The sequence below is a fragment of the Pelodiscus sinensis genome, chromosome 8, assembly GCF_052426305.1.
Source record: "Pelodiscus sinensis isolate ZL-2025 chromosome 8, ASM5242630v1, whole genome shotgun sequence".
Classification (NCBI taxonomy): Eukaryota; Metazoa; Chordata; order Testudines; family Trionychidae; genus Pelodiscus; species Pelodiscus sinensis.
In genome coordinates, this window is record NC_143059.1 from 23,682,365 (window position 1) to 23,704,907 (window position 22,543).

At 46.2% G+C, this 22,543-nt stretch overlaps 1 protein-coding gene across 3 annotated transcripts; it reads left to right on the plus strand.

The window, feature by feature from the left end:
* Window positions 1–1,491: 1,491 nt before the first annotated feature.
* Window positions 1,492–22,022, plus strand: NRBF2 (nuclear receptor binding factor 2). Of its 3 annotated transcripts, none has more exons than XM_075934891.2 (4): window positions 1,492–1,643; window positions 16,450–16,534; window positions 18,716–18,756; window positions 20,526–22,022. In XM_075934891.2, exons 1-4 carry the CDS (start codon window positions 1,614–1,616, stop codon window positions 21,243–21,245), a joined length of 876 nt encoding a protein of 291 aa, XP_075791006.2. In that variant the 5' UTR covers window positions 1,492–1,613; the 3' UTR covers window positions 21,246–22,022. The 3 variants fall into 3 exon arrangements, with proteins under 3 accessions (XP_075791006.2, XP_075791005.2, XP_075791007.2); XM_075934890.2 differs by having other exon boundaries at window positions 1,510–1,667; XM_075934892.2 differs by lacking the exon at window positions 1,492–1,643 and adding an exon at window positions 2,785–3,326.
* Window positions 22,023–22,543: the final 521 nt, after the last annotated feature.

Here is a 22,543-nt window from a genome sequence, read left to right on the forward strand (position 1 = left end):
AATGATCTGGACAGACTGGAGAAATGGTGTGAATGGGATGAAATTCAATAAGAACAAATACATGAATGGGACGGCTCTGTAAGCAGGAGTGTTGTAAGTAAGACATGAGAAGTAAGTCTTCCATTCTACTTCATGCAGATACAGTTTCAACTGGAGTATTGTGTCCAGTTCTGGGCACCACATTTCAGGAAAGATGTGATCAAAGTGGGGAAAGTCCAGAGAAAAATGATTAAAGGCATAGGTTACTTGTGGTGTACCGCCCCCTTGTGAATACCACCAAAATTTTAATTGCCAAATCCTCACATGCCCATCACTGCCCCGCTGAGTGGCCGATCCTGGTCCCCAACCTCACATGCACCAGTCACTTCTGATTAAAATTCTAAAAACATCACCATGAGCATGAGTGGTAGGTAAAAGTACGCCTGGGCAACCCTCCTCCCCAGCCCCACTCCTTCAGTCCAAGATCCCACCCCTGCCACCCATGGCAGCCCCCACACACATACAGGCAACCCACAGCCTCCCCAGCCCTCTGGAGCACGGGTGTCCTGTTTCCCCCGAGCATGGGCAGTCCATAGCCTGCTACTCCTCATGCTGGAGCACTTGTGGCCCACGGCCCCAGCTTACTCAGGCACAAGGAGGGTGGGTTGCCATGGCCTCAGTGGGGCTGAAGCACATGCTGAATGGGGGAAGGGAACCGGGGGCAGAGTGTGGCAGGACTAGATGGGCAGTTTGAGAAGGCATTGCCTTTCCCTGCCACTTATACCCAATACCCCTGCTTACCAGGGAAGACTGAAACAACTGAGTAAGTTTAATCTGCGAAAGCGAAGACTGACAGGGGACATAACCATTTACAAATACATACATGATTGTTAGGAGGAGGAGGAGGAGAAATAATCATTTTCCTTGACCTCTGATGATGGGACAAGAAGCAAAGGGCTTAAATTGCACAGGGGAGCTTAGCTGGGACATTAGGATGGCTAAGCACTGCAGTCAATTGCCTAGGGAGGCTGTGGAATCTCTATCACTAGAGCCTGTGGAGAGCAGGCGAGACACGCACCAGCCAGGGATGGTCTCGATCAGTGTTTCCCAAAGTGTCCCGGGAACCACTCGGAGAAACACGCGAACCGGCCGCCCGGTTTGTTTATTCGCTGGTGCTGCGGCCCCCACGAATTCGGTTTCGCTCTTTGCAGCCAGGGAGCGACCTGGGCTGGGGCACCAGCTCCCGCAATCCGCGGCCAGTGGGTGCTGCAGCGGCTACGCCAGTCGGGCCGGGTCCCAGCCCGCTCCAGCTGGTTCTGGGCGCTGCCTGCGCGCAGGGAACCAGACGGGCTCCCGGGGCGCAGCCCGTCCGGCGGGGAGGTGGAAAGCCCGGGCGGGGCCGGCTCACACAGGCGGGCAGGACTTGCCCGGCCGCCCCGCGCACAGCTGCGGCGAGTCCGCTCGCGTTCGAGAGCCGCCCAGCCCCGTTCCCATGGAGACACGGCCCTCCTCCTGGGGAACGGGCCCTCGCGAGACTTCTGGGCGGCGCTGTGACGTCGCCGCGTGCGTGCTGGAGGCGGAAGTGTGTCGGTGTTTACAGCCGCCAGGGGCACCGAGAGGGAGCCGTAGAGCCCATGTGCCCGCTGCCCCCGCCGCCTATGGAGGTGATGGAGGGGCCCCTCAACCTGGTGAGCCGCGCCTCGGGCTGGCGGGCTGCTGGCGCGCGACTCGCTCAGAGCCGGGCCGGGGCTCTCGCCGCCGCGGGGGGAGGAGCTGCCCCGTGGCAGGGCAGCGGCTGTTCCGCTGGGGGCCTGGCGCGGGGCCGTTGGACCTTCCCTCGCGCCCTGCGGCAAAGGCCTCGCGCTCCCGCCGCTGCCGCGCGCCAGGGGCAGTCGGACGCCGCCGCAAGGCAGCGCCCTGCCCCGGGGCAGCGCGGCCCTGGGGGAGCCTGTCTGGCCTGGCCTGCCGCAAATGGTCGCAGCCCGCTTAGCAGCCACCTCAGCGACACTAGGCACGAGCGGCGCGATACGTGCAGGCTGCGGGGGCGTCGCTGCGAACCCCTCAGTCCTTGTCCTCACTGGGCTGCTGCTGGCAAGAGGTGGAGGCAGGTAACGCCAAGCTCCTCGCAGCTACTTTTGCACTGGATTTTGTAAGTGTGTGTCGGAACTTCCCGTCCCCCTAGCGATGTGAAAGGTTAACCCCGTGATGCTGAGCGGTTAACCAGTAGTGGCTGGAGCAGCTCCCTGCCTGCCAAGGGCGCGGGGCTGCTTCAGCCTGTAGGGGCCCGCCAGGGACAATGGCTGCTCTCGCCCTGTTTGGATCCCAGGCGCCCCACAGGCAAGGGGGTATGTGTGGGGAGCAGCCTGGGAGTGAAGGGTAAGTGGAAGCTGTTTAGTTTATCAGTTTGTTCCAAAATCACCTTTAATGACACCTCAGGCTGGGACAATTCCTCATATTTGTTACCTAAAAAGAATGGCTCTGGTTTGGGAATCTCCCTCGCATCCTCAGCCGTGAAGACTGGTGCAGAGGATTCATTTAGTTTCTCTTCTATGACCTTTATTTGTCAGTACCCCACTGGTTGTTTAGCAAGCTTCTTGTTTGATATAATTTTAAAACATTGCTATCACTTATTGAATTTTAGGGTAGCTATTCTTCAAATTCCTTTTTTTGGGTCTTCCTAATTATATTTTAACCCCTCATTTGACAGAGTGTGCTCCTTTGTATTTTCCTTACTAGGGTTTAGCTTTCACTTTTTAAACAATGACTTTTTAGTTTCTCACTTTTTCTTTTCCATGTAGGTAGTTAAACCACAGTGTTACTTTTCTGGTTCTCTTGCTATGTTCTTTAATTTGGGATATTCGTTTAAGTTAAGATTCTATTATGATATCTTTGAAAAGTTCCCATACAGCTTGTAGGGGTTTCACTTTTGGTGCTGTACCTTTTTTAATCTCTGTCTAAGCCCTTCATTTTTGTGTAGTTCCCCTTTCTGAAAATAAATGCCACAGTGTTGAGCTGCTGTGGAGTTTTTCGCTTCGTAGGGATGTTAAATTTAATTGTATGATGATCACGGTTTCCAAGTAATCCAGCTGTATTCATCTCTTGACCAGATCCTATGCTGCATTTGGGACTAAAGCAAGAATTGTTGTCTCACGTGGGTTCCAGAACCAGCTGCTCCAAGAAGCAGTCAGTTAAGGTGTCAAGAAACTATCTCTGCATCCCATCCTGAGATGTGTACCCAGTCAATATGGAGACAATTGAAGTCTCCCTTTTATTATTGAGGATTTTTATTTTTATAGCTTCTCTAATGTGCCTTAACATTTCGCAGTCACTATCACCATCCTGGTCAGGTGGGTGGAAATATATTTTATGGCAATATTCTGATTAGAGCATGGGATTGCTATCCATAGAGATCATCTATAATAACACTGGTAATATGCAATCTCACTTGAGAAGGACATACTAACCCAGTGGTCTCCAACCTTTTTAAGCATGAGATCTCTTTTTGGAATTTAAGTGCAATTCAGGATCTACCTGAAACCCAAACCATTGCCTTGCCTCCTTCCCACCCCTTCTCCGAGGCCCCGCCCCTGCTCACTCTTATCATCCCTCCCTCCCCTATCCTTACTCATTTTTATCAGGCTTGGAGCAGAGGGCTAGAGTTCTGAGGAAGGGGATGCAGACTCTGATCTTGGGCTAAAGGATTTGGACTGTGAGAGGGTTATGAGTTGAGCATGGGGTAGGGAGTTGAGGTGCAGCGAGGGAGTATGGGTGATGGGGGATTCAGGACTAGGGCAGGGGTTTGGGGTGCAGGAAAGCTTCAGGACTGTGGCCAGGGTTCAGAATGTGGGCTCCAGCTGGGCACCGCTTTCCACAGGCGCCTTCTGAGTGGTGGTATAGGGGACTAGGGCAGTCTTACCCCTAATCTGGCCCTGTACTACTTCCAAAAGCAGCCAGCAAACTCGCTCCATCCCTGCCTTCCACCACTCTGTGGAGATGGGGTACAGGGTGAGGGGAGAGGCACTCTGACATCAGTGCCCCTTCCTTTTCTTCTTGTGACTTGCACAGCAAGCAAGAGGTTCCCGGGGGTAAGAGGCAGCTCCCAGGCAGAGAGCAAAAAACAGCATGGCAATGCTGAGAGGGGTAGATGAAGAGCCAGCACTTGATAGCCTCTGGGCCAAACCTGTCAGGATCACCTGTCAAAGGCTCCAAGATCTACTGTAGATCCCAATCCAGTGGTTGGTGACCACTGTTCTAACTTATGAATTACAGCTCGCACGTTGTTCCATCAGTTCTGCTAAATGTGGGCTTTCGGTAGGCAGACTGGGTAGGTTTAACTTTCAGCTGGTAGTATTGACAAGGCAATTAAAATGGCTCCTCCATTTAAGATCTGATAAGCTTCATGTGAACAAAGTTTTGCTTAATTACAAATTTGTCATTTTTGGATTAAATTTGTATGGTCATAATATTCTTACTTAATTATGAGGACTGTCTTGAATAAGAGTGAAGCATCTTTGCCCAAAATACCTTAAATATAAAAGAACCAATTTTTACAGAGAAAGCTGCGGTTAGCCACAGAGAACAGGTTGTTCTTATTTTAAAAGGTGTGAATTGTTAGTTTGACAAAACAATCCCTCCCTGAAGTCTGCTTACCTCAGCCCTCCTTGCTCCCTTTTTTTAGTTTTGATTGTTTTTTACTTCAGTTGTAATTTTTAGCAAGTGTAGCCTACTGCTGTCTATGCCTCATGTCTTGTTAAAGGATTGTTAACTTCCAAGGCTACAGCTAGACTGCAAGCCTCTTTCTAAAGAGGCTTTTTTGAAAGTATCTTTCAAAAGTATTTTTTGAAAAAGCCTCTTTCGAAAAAGAGCGTCTAGACTATGACCAGTACTTTTGAAAAAGCAAGCCACTTTTTCGAAAGAGAGTACCCAGGCAGTCTGGATGCTCTCTTTCGAAAAAGCAGTTTGCATTACATAGTGCCTCTTTTCAAAAAAGCACTTTTGAAAAAAGGCGTTATTCCGCGTAAAATGAGGTTTTCCACCATCGAAAAAACTACCACGTTCTTTCGGTTTACTTTTGAAAGAACGCGGCAGCAGTCTAGACACAGTAAAGATTTTTTTGAAAAAAGGCCACTTTAAAAAAAAAAAAATCCCTGTTGTCTAGACATACCCCAAAGGATTAGGGATGGAAATGATTAATCCTGCCCCACAGCCTGTCAGAGCTGCCCTTGTCAGAGGTGGACTTGCTCCTCACTCCCCTGTTGCAGGTTACACACTGGCTCCCCGGGAACAAGACTTTGCTGCATGCTCTGCAATATAAAGCTTAAATACATTATGTGGATTTAAGTCTTTCCAGAGAGACTTTTCCAACATGTTTCAGGAAAACAAAGAATGCATAAGGGAACAGGACTTCCAGTCAGCTTGTTGCTCCAGGGAGACTACAATAGATTTGTCCTGTTTGAAAACTAATAGGTTTGTGAACTAACTCTTAAAAATCGTGTAGAGTCTTACTTGTTTTGTCCCAGGAGTTTTCCATCAGCAGCTAGCCATAATGTGAGATCATTTGGGAGAGACTGCTCTTTATTCATCTAGGCTAGAGTCATGTGACTCTTTACCTCTCAAAACTGTAGCGGTTCAGTTTCCTTAGATTAGAAAACGAATGTGCTTTTTCATCTCTCCTTATTTCAGAGGGGGCAGTCTTACTGTCTTTGATCATCCCCCTCCAAGGGAATAACTTCCCATGTGGTTCATCAGTATTAATGAGCAAGTAGGAGAGTGTTCAGTGCTTCTCTATCATCTCCAAGTTCCCTTAAAGATATGAAAATTACTAGGACTGTCCAGCAATTCAAAAAAAATCCAATTAATCAGATTGTTAAATAATGGTAGAATACCATCTATTTTCATGGTGTCCAACACACCAGCCACCTCTGGCTATTTGGCCGCTTGAGTGTGGCTAGTTTGCTATAGCAATAGCCTCTACTATAGTGGCTACTACTTCAGAACTGGATGGACACCAGGGGTCTATTTAAATATCTAAATATTTTCAGATGTAATTCTACACTTTCAAATATATTGATTTCCATTTCAGTAGAGAATCTAGTTCAAAAAAGAACTAGATAAATTCATGGAGGTTAAGTCAATCAGTGGCTATTATTAGCCAGGATGGGTAGAAATGGTGTCCCTAGCCTCTGTTTGCTAGAGGCGGGAAATGGATGATAGGGGAAGGATCACTTGATGATTACCTGTTCTGTTTACTCCCTCTGGAACATCTGGCTTTGGCTACTGTCAGAAGTCAGGATACTGGGCTAGATGGATCTTTGGTCTGACCCAGTATGGCCGTTCTTATGTTCTTAATAAGTATTTAATTTAATGTAATGCAAGTAATGTATTGCAGTCTCTTTATCATGAAAGTTGAACTTACAAATATAGAATTGTATACAAAAGTACTGTGTTCAAAAATTTAAAAAGTGAAACTTTAGCACAGGTGCCCTGGGTCCTACTTCTGAGTCAGCTAATCACTTGAACAAATAAGTTTGTTTACTTTTCTGAGAGATAATGCTGCCTGCTTCTTGTTCAGTGTCACCTGAAAGTGAACAGGTGTTTGGGGCATTTTTGTGACAAGGGCTACAAAATATTTATATGCCAGATGCACTGAAGATTCATATGTCCCTTCATGCTTCAGCTACCATTCCACAGGACATGCATCCATGCTGCTGATGAGTTCTGCTCAATAACAATCCAAAGCAGTGCAGACTGATGCATGTTCATTTTCATCCTCCGAATAAAATGCCTCCAGCAAAAAGTTGATTTTTTTCTTTTGGTGCTTTAGGTTCTGCAGTTTCCTTATTCGAGTGTTGCTCTTTTAAGTTTTATGAAAGCATGCTCTACATCTCATGCTGTCAAATTTTGGAAATCACTTCAGATTAGAGATGTAAAATCCTGTTTGTTTAGTTAACTGGTTAAACTTAACATTTAGTCAGTTAACTGATTAAATGAGGGTTGGGAGGGGACTCTTGGCTGGAGTGGCCCACCCAATATGGCTGGGTTGAATTCTGCCCTACTCTTCCCCCCGCCCTTCTGGCCCTGCATGGGACTGCTAGAGCCGCTGCATGGAGCTGCCAGATCCCAATTCATGGAGACTGGGAGCCAGCAGTTCCACACCGGAGCGCAGTGGGGCTGGAGCTGCTGTTAAGTGATGGTTACTGATTACCCATTAACATCCCTATTTCAGATTCTTAAACCTTGGATCAAGTGCTGTTGTTATCTTTAGAAATCCACATTGGTACCTTCTTTGCATGTTGTCAGATCTCCAGCAAAAGTATTGTTAAAATGAACATGTGATGGGCCATCCAAGACTGCTAGGGCAGTGTAGACCTAGCCCAGGAGAAGAGAAACTGTTTTTGTAGTTGGCTAGCCATTCACAGTCTTTGTGTAATCCTAAATTGATTGTGTCAAATTTGCAAATGAATTGTAGCTCTGCAGTTTCTCTTTGAAGTCTGTTTTTGAAGGTTTTTTTTGTTGCAGTGTTTTAAATCCACTACTGTATGTCCAGGGAGATTGAAATGTTCTCCTCCTACAGATTTTTATGTGTTACCATTCCTGATATCTAATTTGTGTCTGTTTATTCTGCTATGTAGAGACTGTCCAGTTTGGCTAATATATGTCAGAGGGGCATTGCTGGCACATGATGGCATATATAACATTGGTAGATGCGCAGGTGAATGAGCCCCTGATGGTGTGGCTGACGTGGTTAGGTCCTGTGATAGTGTCACTGGTGTAGATGTGTGGGCAGAGTTGACATCGAGGTGTTGCAGGGATTGGTTCCTGAGTTAGTTACTGTAGTGTGGTATACAGTTGCTGGTGAGAATTTGCTTCAGGTTGGCAGGCTGTCTGTGGGCGAGGACTGGCCTGTCTCCCAAGGTCTGAGAGTGAGGGATCATTGTCCAGGATGGGTTGTAGATCACTGATGTGTTGGAGAGGTTTTAGTTGAGGACTGTAGGTGATGGCCAGTGGTGTTCTGTTGTTTTCTTCGTTGGGCCTGTCTTGTAGCAGGACAGGTATACATCTGGCTCTGTCAATCTGTTTCCAGGGGGCTGCTCATTGTGAAAGGGGCTTTTCAGGCAGGGGTTGGGAGCCAGCAGTTCATGGAGCTTGGAGGTAGGAGCCCTGTGGGCTGGGGCTGCTCTGTATCACCCATAAGCCTTTTGAGTCTCCCATGGTTCCTCTCAGCCCTGCCAGTGATGGAGGAAGCATCTATATAGTCTATATAGACGTACTGCAGAACATGCTTCTGAGACATTCATACTGGACCCAGTCATTATCTTTGCCCATCTGTGCACTTTCTGGACATGTTGAGTTTCTTATCATTTTCATTCTCTAGTAAATGGCTCTTTTGAAAGTGAGAAATGTTTCAGCTCTTAGGTTAGCTCCGCAAAGCAAGGATCATAGGGGGAGGTCATCTGTCAGGCAATCTTTACCAGCATATCAGGACTACAGAGGAGCCATAAGCCTCTCCAGGGAATATCAGTGGTCCATGGTTGACTGACACCCCACTTCCATAGAGGTTCCAGTGCATAGAGCCCCATGATCGGCTTGCACCATGCATGTGGGGGTTGGGAGGGGATGTGGTCAAGACATTCTTCTGCGTTGGATGATTTTGTGCTTTTGCAGTCCCAGCTATAGCTGTTATAATCTGCACCAGAGTTGAATGAGTTCTAAGATAATGACAAAATATAGAAGCTTGTTCAAATGTGAGGTATATTAGTCATTCAGGTGCTGCTATGTATCACTTACTAGTAGGACATAGACCACCACAACATTCTCTCTGACGTCACACCCAGAAACCACTTGTGGTGACGTTCTAGTATGAGAATGAAAACATCTCAGAGTCCCCACAAAAATCAACTAATTAGGTAAAACACCTGGAGGAGTGGAATACATCTCTCTTGAGACTGGCAGAAGGAGGCACATATGAGACTTTTCCCTTATAATTGAATGCACAATCACCTATTTTTCCCAAATAAGTCTAGACAAGATGATTGATTTGTTTTTCTCCTTCTTTTACTGCTGCTTCAGTAGCTTCCGTGGGGAAATCAGTGCAAATGCTATTAAGCTTTGCTATACAGGCAGTCCCCGGGCTACGTACAAGATAGGGACTGTAGGTTTGTTCTTAAGTTGAATCTGTATGTAAGTCGGAACTGGCGTCAGCCGCTGCTGAAACTGACCACCAGTTCTGACTTACATACAGATTCAACTTAAGAACCCCAGGCGTCCCCAAGTCAGCTGCTGCTGAAACTGATCAGCGGCTGATTCCAGGAAGCCCGGGGCAGAGCAACTCTGCCTCGGGCTTCCTGTAGTCAGCGCTGGTCAGTTTCAGCAGCGGCTGACTTGGGGACGCCTGGGGCAGAGCAGCTGGGGTGCTGCTGGGTTGCTCCAGTAGCACCGCTCCTCGCTCCTTGGCGCTACTGGACCAACCCAGCAGCACCCCAGCTGCTCTGCCCCAGGCGTCCTGATTCAGCCACTGCTGAAACTGACCAGCAGCGGCTGAATCAGGACCTGGGCCAGAGCAGCTGGGGTGCTGCTGGGTTGGTCCAGTAGTGCCCAGAGCGGCGCTGCAGGACCAATCGGCAGCGCCCCAGCTGCTCTGCCCCAGGGTCCACAACAAAAGCCTGGTCTGCTGGGGGGGGGCACACTAGCTGCGCCCCCTCCTCCCCCCCAGCAGACCAGGGACACGGGGAGCAGAGCCGCAGTGGCAGCGGGGTGCCACGCCTCTGAGGCTTTGCTCTGGCAAAGTCTCAAAGGCGCGGGACCCTGCCGCGGCTGCGGTTTCAGTCCCGGTGCCCCTGGTCTGCTGGAGCAGCTTATGAACAGGGCTTTCTGGCCCCGGAGCTCGCAGGCAGCAATCTGCCACCTCGACCTTCGGGGCGAGAGAGCCCCGTTCGTAAGTGCGGATCCGACATAAGTCAGATCCGCGTAAGTCGGGGACTGCCTGTAGTCGTGACAGAATATCCTAATGTTAGTATACACTTAACTATCTATTGCGTAAAGGTGTTATCCTTGTAGTTCTGGGTTCCTCTTTTTTAATACCTTTTAATATGCTTAAGTTACAGCTTTCTTAGTTCAACCTATTGTCCTCTTCAGCTCTCCTTTGACTTAAGCAAATGAGTGATTAGAGGACTCCGAGCTTAGACTCCAACTCCATGTTAACCAACATCTGACAAGCTACACTTTTTAAGAAGGCTTTTGTATTGTGATGGCACAGTATCTAAGCATTTTAGTAAATGAAGTTACAGTATGCACAAACCAAAGAGGAGAAACATAGAAAATCGCTGCTTATGAAGCAAACACTGCTCTATGGTTTAACATACAGGCAGTCCCCGACTTACGTGGATCCGACTTACGTCGGATCCCTAGATACGAACGGGGTGAGGCAACTCCCGCACATGCGCAGCAGCATTCCCGGGGCTCGCTCACCCGGGTCCTAGGATCCTCCTCCTCCTCGGGCCGGCTCCGACTGGGGTCCCGCAGAGCTGCCAGGCAGAGGAAAAGTGCCTCCCCACGCCCGCTGCCCCCCCCCACCCCCCTGCCAGCAACAGGCTGCCCCCTCCCCTGAACAACAGGCTGCCGAACAGACAAAAGCAGCCTCTCCGCCCCTCCTCCCCTCTATACATGCCGGGCTCCCGGAGCGCAGCAGAGTCCCAGGGGCTCGCTCACCTGGGTCCTAGAATCCACCTCCTCCTCCTCTTCGGCCGGCTCCAACTGGCCTCTGCCTGCAGCAGCTGGCCACAGGGACAGGGATCCCACAGAGCTGCCGGGCAGAGGAAAAGTGCCTCCCCACGCCCGCTGCCCCCCCCCCCCGCGGCCTCGCATCCTGCACGCCTCCCCCCTCCCCCCTTGCCAGCAACAGGCTGCCCCCTCCCCTGAGCAACAGGCTGCTGAACAGCAGACAAAAGCAGCCTCTCCGCCCCTCCTCCCCCTATACATGCTGGGCTCCCTGGGCAAACAAAGACTCCACCAAAACAAACAAAGTGCTGGCCTCATTGTGTTAGCAAAAAAAGGACCCTCCTCCTAGAACCCTGGGTGGTGTGTGGAAATAAAGCTATTAGCTCAAAGCATGGTGCAGAGCTGTTTGGTATTTGATGAGTTACTCCTTTAGTCCTGAGTTTGTCACAGGGACAGAAATAGATGTGAAATCTTCTGAACAGGGGAACAGACAGCAAAACAAACATTAGAGGGGAGTTAACCTTTCCCTATGCTATCCAAAACTAAAAAAAATGTTTGGCTAGAGTTTCCCCTACAATATGTACCAGTTCCGACTTACATACAAATTCAACTTAAGAACAAACCTACAGTCCCTATCTTGTACGTAACCCGGGGACTGCCTGTACTTGTGAATACATTCCTCGGTTTGCCAGAGTAAGCTCTTTTCCTTGGTATAACCTTGTGTGAGAGTCTGGAAAGAGGTAATAAAATATTATTTTTCATTTAGGGATGTGAGTGAGTAGTCGACCACTCGTTTCAGCTCCCTCCCTCTTGTTGCTCTTCTCCTTTTTCCCCCCCATTCACGTCAGCCCGGGCTGGCCATATGCAGGGGCTGCTGGACCCAGCGCAAACCAGGACTGAGCAAACCTGGCTCTGTCCCAGCTCATGCCGGTCGGGGATCTTCCTGCGTGTCTAGCTCTTACTACATTTAAACTATAGAGCTATAGCAGAGGTAGCTCCTGGACTGGCATGAGCCGGTACAGAGCACTTTCCCTTATCCCTTGTATCGTGTAGTTGATACAAACTATCAGCAACATGATTAGTCAAGTACTGGACTCTTAATATCCTTACTTTCAATTGGAATATTGGCAATAAAAACAAATCTCCTTGCTGTGCTCCTCCCCAGGTTTGTCTGAACATGTCAAAGATGTGGGAAATTGACAGTGCTAAGGTTTTGTCCATAGAGCAATTTAATGCATGGTGCAAGCTGGGATGTACATCTGCAGCACAATGAGACTGTGTGGACCTTGCTGCTATTTGCTAAGCATGCCATTCTGAGCAGATGGCACTAAATCACCATATAGACAAACCCTAAGTTTGTCAACATTGTTTAAAGATCCAGGGGTCTAATCTGAGCCCTTAATCACACTTTACATGGCTCAGTACTGAATGATGAAAACTATTCTATGAACACAAATGTGTCATGTGAACTGACATCATTGATAGGGCCCTGAAACAAAAATCCCCATGTCTCTTGAAACAATCTCATAAATCATGCTCTGCTTCATTAAAATGACTTTTATTCTGAGACAGTGGCTCTGATTCTGACTCCAAAATGGACTTAATAGAGTAAGGGTTGTATTCACCATCCAGTTTTTACACAACAAAAATCACTTTACTTTAGAAACTTGTAGATGTAACAAGTTGATGTTAGTACAAACAGTGTGAAACTAACTCTTGGTTTTATCCCTTTAAATATGAAGTCAAGCCTCATAATATTTATCAATTGCCTAGCAGCCAAAGGCAAATAAGATTTTCCTTTTTTGTTGGTTGGGGAAGGAATAGAAGTAAGGAAAACAAGATTTCAGGAGCAACATGTTGGTGAGAGATGTTACAACTTTTTTTCTCTGCAAGACTTTTGTTCTTCTCAGGGGATTTATCTCTTGAATCAGCTGCTGCATAGTAAACATCTCAAACTTAGCTTGTGGAAAGGAGAAAGGGATTTGTCTCCTTTTTTCCCATCAAGTGTCTCCTGGCTGCAGAAATGGGGTATGTTCATGATGGAATGGCTCTGCTTCTTCCTGTTCTCCCGTTTTGAGTTGTCTTCTCACAACTAAAAGTAGTTCTAACTAAAAGTAGTCCCTGTCTCCGCTGCAGATAGTAGCTTTGCCAACTAGCAACAGCAAAGAAAAAGTTCTTCAGTTTCACAGCTGTTATTCAGAACCCTGGGGACAGCAATGAAACTGAACCAAGTATAGTTTCTTAATTCAAAAGCTGAATTTAGGGTCCTGAATGCCACTCTTGGGCTCCACTATAATTAAGGCAGTTAGTGTAGGTGTCATCTACAGATACACTCAGCATAGCCAAAGCTTCAGTCCGGAGGCAAATTTTATGCAGAGTCTGTGGGGCAGCAGCAGGGTGACACAATGATGGGGGCTAGTTTTAAACTATTTTCTCTCCCCTGCCTATTGAGGACAGCTGCTTTTTTTTTTTTTTTTTTTTTTTTAAATACCCAGCAGATTTAGCAGTTTGTAACTAAATGGCCAGTTTAGAGACATGCAACCCTACCAATGAGCCAGCCTCCAGAAAGGTGGCTAGGGAAAAAAATTATAAGGAAAATCAATAATACAGATTATCAACAAAAAGAGTCACCGTGGCTTAACCACCATGTAAAAAGCAGTGAGGGACAAAAAGGTCCCTTCTTAAGAAGTGGAAGTCCAATCCTAGTGAGATAAATAGAAGAGAACATAAACACTGTCAAATCAAATGTAAAAATGTAATCAGAAAAGCGAAAAAAGATTTTGAGGAACAGCTAGCCAAAAACTCAAAAAGAAATAACAAAATGTTTAAGTACATTAGAAGCAGGAAGCCTGCTAAAAAACCTGTGGGTCCCCTAGATGATCAAGCTATAAAAGGAGCAATCAAGGACGATAAAGCCATTGCGGAGAAACTAAATGATTTCTTTGCTTCAGTCTTCATGGCTGAGGACGTTGGGGGGATTCCCAAATCTGTACCGTCCTTTGTGGGTGATGAATCTGAGGAACTGTCCCAGATTGAAGTGTCATTAGAGGTGGTTTTGGAACAAATAGGAAAACTTAATGTTAACAAATCTCCGGGACCAGATGGCATTCATCCAAGGGTTCTAAAAGAACTCAAATGGGAAATTGCTGAGCTATTATCTGTGGTTTGTAACCTATCCTTTAAATCGGCTTCCATACCTAATGACTGGAAGGTAGCCAACGTGACACCAATATTTAAAAAGGGCTCTAGAGGCGATCCTGGCAATTACAGACCGGTAAGTCTAACTTCAGTACCGGGCAAATTAGTAGAAACAATAGTAAAGAATAAAATTGTGAAGCATGTAGAAGAACATAATTTGTTGGACAAAAGTCAACATGGCTTCTGTAAAGGGAAATCCTGTCTTGCTAATCTGTTAGAGTTCTTTGAAGGGGTTAATAAACATGCAGACAAGGGGGATCCAGTAGATATAGTATACTTGGATTTTCAGAAAGCCTTTGACAAGGTCCCTCACCAAAGGCTCTTGTGTAAATTACATGGCCATGGGATAAGAGGGAAGGTCCTTTCTTGGATTGAGAACTGGTTAAAAGACAGGAAACAAAGGGTAGGAATAAATGGTAAATTTTCAGATTGGAGAGGGGTAACTAGTGGTGTACCCCAAGGGTCAGTCCTGGGACCAATCCTTTTCAACTTATTCATAAATAATCTGGAGAAAGGGGTAAGCAGTGATGTAGTAAAGTTTGCAGATGATACAAAACTGTTTAGGATAGTCAAGACAGAAGCAGACTATGAGGGACTCCAAGAAGATCTCACCAAACTGAGTGATTGGGCAACAAAATGGCAAATGAAATTTAACGTGGATAAGTGTAAAGTAATGCACATCGGGAGAAATAACCCCAACTATATGTACAGTATGATGGGGGCTAATTTGGCTTTGACAAATCAGGAAAGAGATCTTGAGTTATCGTGGCCAGTTCTCTGAAAACTTCCACACAGTGTGCAGCGGCGGTCAAAAAGGCAAATAGGATGCTAGGAGTTATTAGGAAAGGGATAGAAAATAAGACCCAGAATATCTTACTGCCCCTGTATAAAACTATGGTACGCCCACATCTTGAATACTGTGTACAGATGTGGGCTCCTCACCTCAAAAAAGGTATTTTGGCCTTGGAAAGGGTTCAGAAAAGGGCAACTAAAATGATTAGGGGTTTGGAACGGGTCCCATATGAGGAGAGGTTAAAGAGACTGGGACTTTTCAGTTTAGAAAAGAGGGGACTGAGGGGGTTATGATAGAGGTCTATAAAATCATGAGTGGTGTGGAGAGGGCTGATAAAGAAAAGTTATTTATTAGTTCCCTAAATAGAAGAACTAGAGGACACCAAATGAAATTAATGGGGAGCAGGTTTAAAACTAATAAAAGAAAGTTGTTCTTCACATAGCTTGTAGTCAACCTGTGGAACTCCTTGCCAGAGGAGGCTGTGAAGGCTAGGACTATAATAGAGTTTAAAGAGAAGCTAGATAATTTCATGGAGGTTAGGTCCATAAAAGGCTATTAGCCAGGGGATAAAATGGTGTCCTTGGCCTCTGTCTGTCAGAGGCTGGAGAGGGATGGCAGGAGACAAATCACTTGATCATTGTCTTCGGTCCACCCTCTCTGGGGCACCTGGTGCTGGCCACTGTCGGTAGACAGGATACTGGGCTAGATGGACCTTTGGTCTGACCCAGTACGGCCATTCTTATGTTTGTTATGTACAGATAATTCACCACCTAGAAAACAAAGTTTCCAGAAGAGACTTCAGGTGATGCAAATTCTAAATTGCCCTCTCTTTTTGGTTTTTGTTTTAAAACCATTACAGGTGAATGGCATCACATTACTATTATAGCTCTTTAAAGGTTTACATTATATCCAAGCCCTGCCTTGTGTAGGAGTAAGCTATTCTTGCCTGCCCGCTGTGGGTTTCAAAGCTGAGAGAAGTGGGTCTGTACAAGCTGAACCCTGGTAGCTTACTTCAGTTAAAGTATGGGTGCTTATTTTGAATTTTGTAAAGTTTTGACCAAGTTGAAGGCTTTTATGTAAAGCATCAAATGATCCTTCTTCTCCTCTTTTGTCAGCTTTGAATGCAAGGAGCTCTTCAGGATCATGAGAGAAATTAAAAGCTGATAGAATAAAACAGAATATAGCTCCTATCAGGTCCCACAAGAGACGTGTGTGTGTGGGTGTGTGGCTGATGTCACACAGTACTACTTAGGAGATGCTACACTTTCACATTAGGGCACACATCTCCACGTAGTAGGAGTGAATGAGGGCAGTTCTCAAGGATTGTTTCCAGTAGCTCATGGTATCTAGCCTGTGGTGACTAGCTCCTTACACCAGCAATGCTGTTTTAGCACTGGTCCTTCACTGCCCTACAGTTCACTTGCTTGCCACTGCAAACGTGCAAAGGTTAGTTGGATGAAGACTCTCAGTAGTTTCCACTTTATAAAATGGATGGTATACACTCATGGTGAAATAGCTTCTTTATGTCTGTCTGTTGTGCCTTAAACCTGCTGTCATACTTGCACAGTACGTTTGTGTTCAAAAAATTATATAGTGGGTAAGCATCTTAGGAAATTATTTCTTTGTGTTTCTCAGGCTGGAATGGGAGAGAGCTTGAAATGTGAGCACCTGATTATCTGTTTGGGGTAAAGTTACTATAAAAACCTGTTCCAGTCATTCCTAGCCTGAGCTTTGATTTAAAATAACACTTTGTTTCTTTTCAGGCTCATCAGCAGAGTAGAAAAGCAGACCGGCTATTGGCAGCAGGAAAATACGAAGAAGCAATTTCTTGTCACACAAAAGCAGCAGGTGAGCATTACCTTTTCATAAGATATTTATGACCCAGTTTTCAAAAGCAGCTCTGAAACTTGCTCAAGTCAAGTAACTGGATGCATACTTGCATACAAATACTGTTTTGGTACATGCAAAATATGTGGACACAGGTTTAGAGGCCCTGTGGGAAGTCTTTTGGAAATGTGCCCTTTAATTTTGATCTCTTACTTGGAGTAGGTAGCTGTTAGCACGATGTGGGAAATGGTTAGCCATAGCTTTGGCTAAATAGTCTATTTGTTAGCATTTTTAATGTTTTTAATTAAGTCTATTGCTGATAAAGTCATTTCTATCAAGAAAGCTCAATCCTCAGAGGTAGTGAGCTCTGTCTGAAGACACTACTCTGTGATAGCCCTCTGTCATTTTTCACATCTGATTTGAGTTTGTGTAGCTGCTGCCTATTAACAGGTAAGATCTGCTCTGGAGAGATGGGTGAAAGTGGCCGCACAAGTTAAGTTTATTTTGCTGCTGTAACCTTGTTTATAATTTACTTTGAAGGAGAGAGAGGGTGCCAAGAAGCTTGTGTTCGTGCCCTGGTCAGTTTAACCTTGAACTAAATCATTGAATTGAACTAGTGGAATAAACTGAAAAGAAGAAAACTTTCTCTCTGCATCTGAAGAAGAGGCTACTTCTGTCAAAAGCGGGTTTAGCATTTAAATCACTTCAGGTGCTTAGCAAGAGACTTCCAGCAGTTCAGTGGACTGGCTTTCTTTAAAATCTCAGCAGTCCCAAATATGTTCTGCTTGAATGCTTAAGTAATTTTAATAGATTATAGTAAATTTGACAACCTCTGTTAAGACCAACATTTTTAAATAGAAGTAATTTTAAAAACAAATCCATGAGAAGTTATTTCTGGCCTCTGTCCTAGCTCCCCACCTCCTGTTGGCCCCGCTACCCTGCCAACCCCACTGAGCAGCCACCGCTGCTGGCCAGTGTTCCCTGTAAGCTGAGAACTTGTGCGGCTACTCAGGAGAGATTCAGATGCCATCCAGCACATTAGCAGAGTACCCACTGTTAGGTTTTTGTTTGTTGGTGGTGTACATAGAAAAATTTATTCCGCACATGGATGGGAAGATATTAGAGGGAACATTGCTGCTGGGCCTCTGGGACCCGCCATCAGCTTGCTTGTGGGCAGCCTGCTGCCCTGCTGTCCCTACAGGAGTCTCTGCTGCTGGCACTCCACCGGGACTCTCTGGTTCTGCAACATCTGTGATAGTTCATGGATGTTGCTGGACCAGAGAGTCCCAATATAGAGTTTCTACCTGTAGCAGCAGAGTACAGCACTAATACTCTAAGAACATAGAATGAAATACAAGACCACTAAAGTGGATATAGGGTGAGACTCTGGCTCCTCTTTGTCACTTCCTTATGCACTTTGGGGGGGGGGGGAGGGAATTACTGCTGCTCCTCTGGGGAGTTCCTGCAAACCTTAACTTTGATCTGGAAAAGGTGGCAATTGCATTGGTAGTGCTTTCCTCAGAGGTGAAGCAGTTAGAACCATGGAATTTGCAATGCATATTGCAGCAGGATGTACCAGAATATGACTTTGCTTCAAAGATGACATGGAAGCAATTCACCTTTTTAATACAGGTTGGCCCTCTATAGTCCGAAATTCTCTGCTCTGGCACTGTCCACGGTCCAGCATTGTAAGGGATCCCATGGGTGCTCTGGCACAACAGGGCCACAGATATTGCCAGACCAGAGAGCCAGGCAGCAGCTGGGAGTGCTAACCAAAGCCGGGTCTGGTGGCTGGGAGCAGATTTCAGTGGCCGGGGAGTGGCAGTCAGGCCAGAATCAGGGAGCTGGTGACCAGGGGACTGATGGCTGGGAGCAGAATCTGGCAGCCAGGAGCGGAGCCAAGAGGCCCCCAGCAAAGGGTCTGGTATCATCAACCTCCCTGGTTCAGGACAAGTCAGGTCCTGAAGCCAGACCAGGGAGGTCTGACCTGTACTTTGTAGGTTTAAAGTTCTTCAGGGCAGATACACATTTGAAAAGTACGCACATTACATAGGCAAATCATTGCTGGAAATCACCTCTTTGTATTCAATGCAGAAAATGATCTGCTGAATTTAAACACCTTTTAAAAAAATTAAACTTGTTTTCTTTAAAGCTAAAGTCTAAAATCCCAGCCTAAGTGTTTACCCATTTGTTTTTATGCAGCATACCTTTCAGAAGCAATGAAGCTGACGCAGTCTGAGCAGGTGAGATTGTATTTAGCTAGGAAACATTGAAGGTGGTGGTGTACAAATAAGCGTAACTCTGGCCCTTGTGCATATGGCCATTACGCTGTGTTCCAGTTGTGTGATCAGATCTTACACCCTAGTCATGTTACCAAGTCTGAATGAGCTGTACTGCTTTTAAGTTAGGCCTGGCTGCCTAAGGCCCAAAGAGCTATTCTAGTGCAGTAAAACTCTATTAGTCCAGCATCCAATGCTCAGGGACTCCTGATGGTCCGGCACCATCAGGAACCCGGAAGTGCTGGGGCAGCCGGACAGGCTTCCCCCATTGAGCTGCTGCTGAAACTGACCAGCAGCTGAATAGAGGAAGCCAGGAGCAGAGCAGCTGGGGTGCTGCTGGGTTGGTCTCGTAGCGCTGCCCCTCGGGGCTGCGGGACCAACCCGGCAGCACCCCGGCTGCTCTTGGGGACGCCTGGAGCAGAGCAGCTGGAGTGCTGCCGGGTTGGTCCCGCAGCGCCAAAGGACGGCGCTGCGGGACCAACCCGGCAGGACCCCAGCTGCTCTGCCCCAGGGGTCCCCGATTCAGCCGCTGCTGAAACAGATCAGCGGCTGATTCCAGGAAGCCCGGGGCAGAGCTGCTCTGCCCCGGGCTTCCTGGAATCAGCCGCTGATCTGTTTCAGCAGCGGCTGAATAAGGGACCCCTGGGGCAGAGCAGCTGGGGTCCTGCCGGGTTGGTCCCACAGCCCCGAGGGGCAGCGCTATAGGACCAATCGAGCAGTACCCCAGCTGCTCTGTCCCAGGTGTCCCCAAGAGCAGCTGGAGTGCTGCTGGGTTGGTGCCGTAGCACCACCCCTCGGCGCTGCGGGACCAACCCGGCAGCACCCGAGCTGCTCTATTGCAGACATCCCCGATTCAGCTGCTGTGAAGATCATGAAGAATAGAGAATGATCTTTGGGGCAAGTTACAGAATACTGTAAAACCTCGAGCATAATGCGCACTTTTGTCCTGTTTTTTAGCTTCAAAATCGGGGTGCGCATCATCTATAGGAGGTTTTTTTAAAAGTTTTAAATTCACCCTCGGCAGGCATGGGCTGGGCTGGGCTAGGAGGGGAAGGGGTCGGCAGGTGCGAGCTCGGAGTACCGGCAGCTGAACGGGGGACACTCCCCTAGAAGGTGTGATCTCGGCTGGGTTGGGGGCCCCGCAGCAAGCGGGAGCCCCTTCCTTCATATGCATACCATAAAATCTCGAGTATAATGGGGGTGTGCATTATAGATAAGAGTTTAGTTTATTCAAGAATTCTGACCTTTAAAAGGCAGATGCGCATTATACATAGGTGCTCATTATACTCAAGATTTTTACAGTGTTCATTTTGGGATGGACAGAATATCTTAGTGAGACCCTACAGGTTAACCCCAACTGGTAAACACTCCCACTTAAGGATGCCCCTAATCTCATCCCAATTGCATTTGTACATTGTCACAAGCTATTTAAACTTCCTCCCATCAGTAATGTACATATGGATTGAAAGAAATTAGATGTCTAAATGTAGTCACCCTTAACATTTCCATTTCACAAGCAGACTGCAGTTATGTTGAGTTTGATGACCTAATGCCAGAATCTGTATTGCAGAAACTAGAGAGAGAAAGATTCCCCCTTCAGGAAGTGCTCAAATGCTGATTTTCTTGCAAACATTTAAGCATGTCTGTAAAGGTACTTGCAAATGTTTGCAGGATCAGACCCTCTGTGTTAATTCAGTTGATCTTTGTTGGTTTTTTTTTTTTCTCCTGTCCAGGCTCAATTATCACTGGAATTACAAAGGGATAGTCACCTGAAACAGTTATTGCTCATCCAGGAGAGGTGGAAAAGGGCCAAGAGAGAGGAAAGGCTAAAAGCCCAACAGAATGCAGACAGGGATATAGCGCCACATCTTCAGACCTCTTATAAGCCATCAGCTGAAGAATCTGAAGACCAAAACGTACTGGTTTCTGTTGCTCAGAAATACAGTCCTTCTGTAAATAAGCATCTCCAGGAAACTCAGGGTATCTTTGATAGGGAACCAGATACACTATTATTTCTCCTTCAGAAAAGAGAGGAGCAGTTAGAAGTGTGTATTGGGAACAAAGCCCCGAAAGATGACAAAACAATAATAGAGGAGCAGGCAACCAAAATTGCAGATTTGAAACGGCATGTGGAATTTCTTGTAGCTGAAAATGAGAGATTAAGGAAAGAAAATAAGCAGCTAAAAGCAGAAAGGATTAGACTCCAAAAGGTTCCAGTAGATAAGGAGTTGGATGTGGATGCTGATTTTGTGGAGAAGTCAGAGTTGTGGGGTCTACAGCAGCATTCAGAAACTGCTTCTACTTCAGCTTCAACTTGGCAGAAGTTTGCAGCAAATGCAGGGAAGGCTAAGGACATTCCAATACCCAATCTTCCTCCCTTGGACATTCCGTCACCTGAACTCCCTCTACTGGAGCTCTCTGAAGATATACTGAAAGGACTCATGAACAGCTAAATGAAGACCATGAGAAGTGCTCATGAAATGTAGTTAAAGTGAAAAAAGGGAAAACCACCAGGACAATGAACCAAGGGCAACATCTAACACAATCCTACTGTGTGAGAAAAGGCATTACAGCAACTGTCACTGTGAAATACACAACCTGTATTGGTTTCATAGAGCTTAAGGGTACCATACATTGGTAAATGCAAGCTCTTGTGTCTTTCTCCTGAGGTTTGAAACCAAATGACTGCTTGGAAAACATTTCATACACAATCCTTCAGGGTTTTGAAGTAATGCTGTGTGTAACAGGTATCTATAATGCCATAAATGATTGGCCGATGGCTGCCATTTGAGCTTGAAAGCTGCTTTCTATCATGCATTCAGATTGTAAGCATTGCATTATGTACGATTTTGTTAATGAAGAGGTGTAGAATTTACATCCTATCTTGATGGATCCATGTGCCACACACTTCTCTCCTGACAAGAATAACCTCAGATTAATCAGGAGAAATATATAAACTTTCTGTGACGGAACCAAGTTATTTGTTCTGTGGGGAATTTTTTAGATTTTGTTTACATAACTAATCAAGGTGCATCAAGTTTAACTCTGGGTTTCTATATACAAAAATTACATTGCTTAAAAAAATCTGAGAGTATCCTGTTCTTCAAAGGTGCATGAATGGAAATAATGCTAGTGGACAGTATTGAATTGCACAAAAAGGAGATAACTGTTTACATCTGTAAATTAGTCACCATGACTATGAAAATAAAAAATAGTATTCAACACCATAACTGAGAGTGGAAACCGTCTTCAAACATTACAGGGCCAGGCACTTGAACTATAAAATGTTACATTTAAAAATAGCTAGTGGAAAAGGCCTTTCACCTTCAGGTGCATACAGAGAACTTGAGGAGAGAGAGAAGGGAGTGAGGTGGCCTTTAAGTGAGAGAGGTTCATCAGCTCTTAAAATTGTCCAGACTAAGCAGCAGAATGCATTGGACCGATTCAAAAATTATTCAGTTCAAGACATAAAACACAAGTGCAACGGTTTTCTATACATTTGCTACTGAAATTAGCTTGTTCTTATAGCTTTGGTGCCAGCTTTCTGTTGAACTGCATACAGAAGACTCTTAGTTGCTGAGCAAATTTTTTTCTCTCCTCCATGCCTGCTCTCGTCTCTCCCTGAATAGGCCAGGGACAGAGGAAAGAAATGCAAACTAAACCACTGGACTTTGCTCAAGGAATGGGTTGTAATTTCCTTAACTCAGAAATTTTGCTGTATTCCTAAACTGCCAATCAAATGCTCTAGTTC

What these genes read in the sequence shown, in the direction of transcription:
- NRBF2 (XM_075934890.2), top strand. Translation starts at nt 1,614, where the DNA reads ATGTGCCCGCTGCCCCCGCCGCCTATGGAGGTGATGGAGGGGCCCCTC. An exon ending in TGGAGGGGCCCCTCAACCTG is followed by an intron (nt 1,668 to 16,449) that starts GTGAGCCGCGCC and finishes GTTTCTTTTCAG; the next exon opens with GCTCATCAGCAGAGTAGAAA. An exon ending in TTGTCACACAAAAGCAGCAG is followed by an intron (nt 16,535 to 18,715) that starts GTGAGCATTACC and finishes GTTTTTATGCAG; the next exon opens with CATACCTTTCAGAAGCAATG.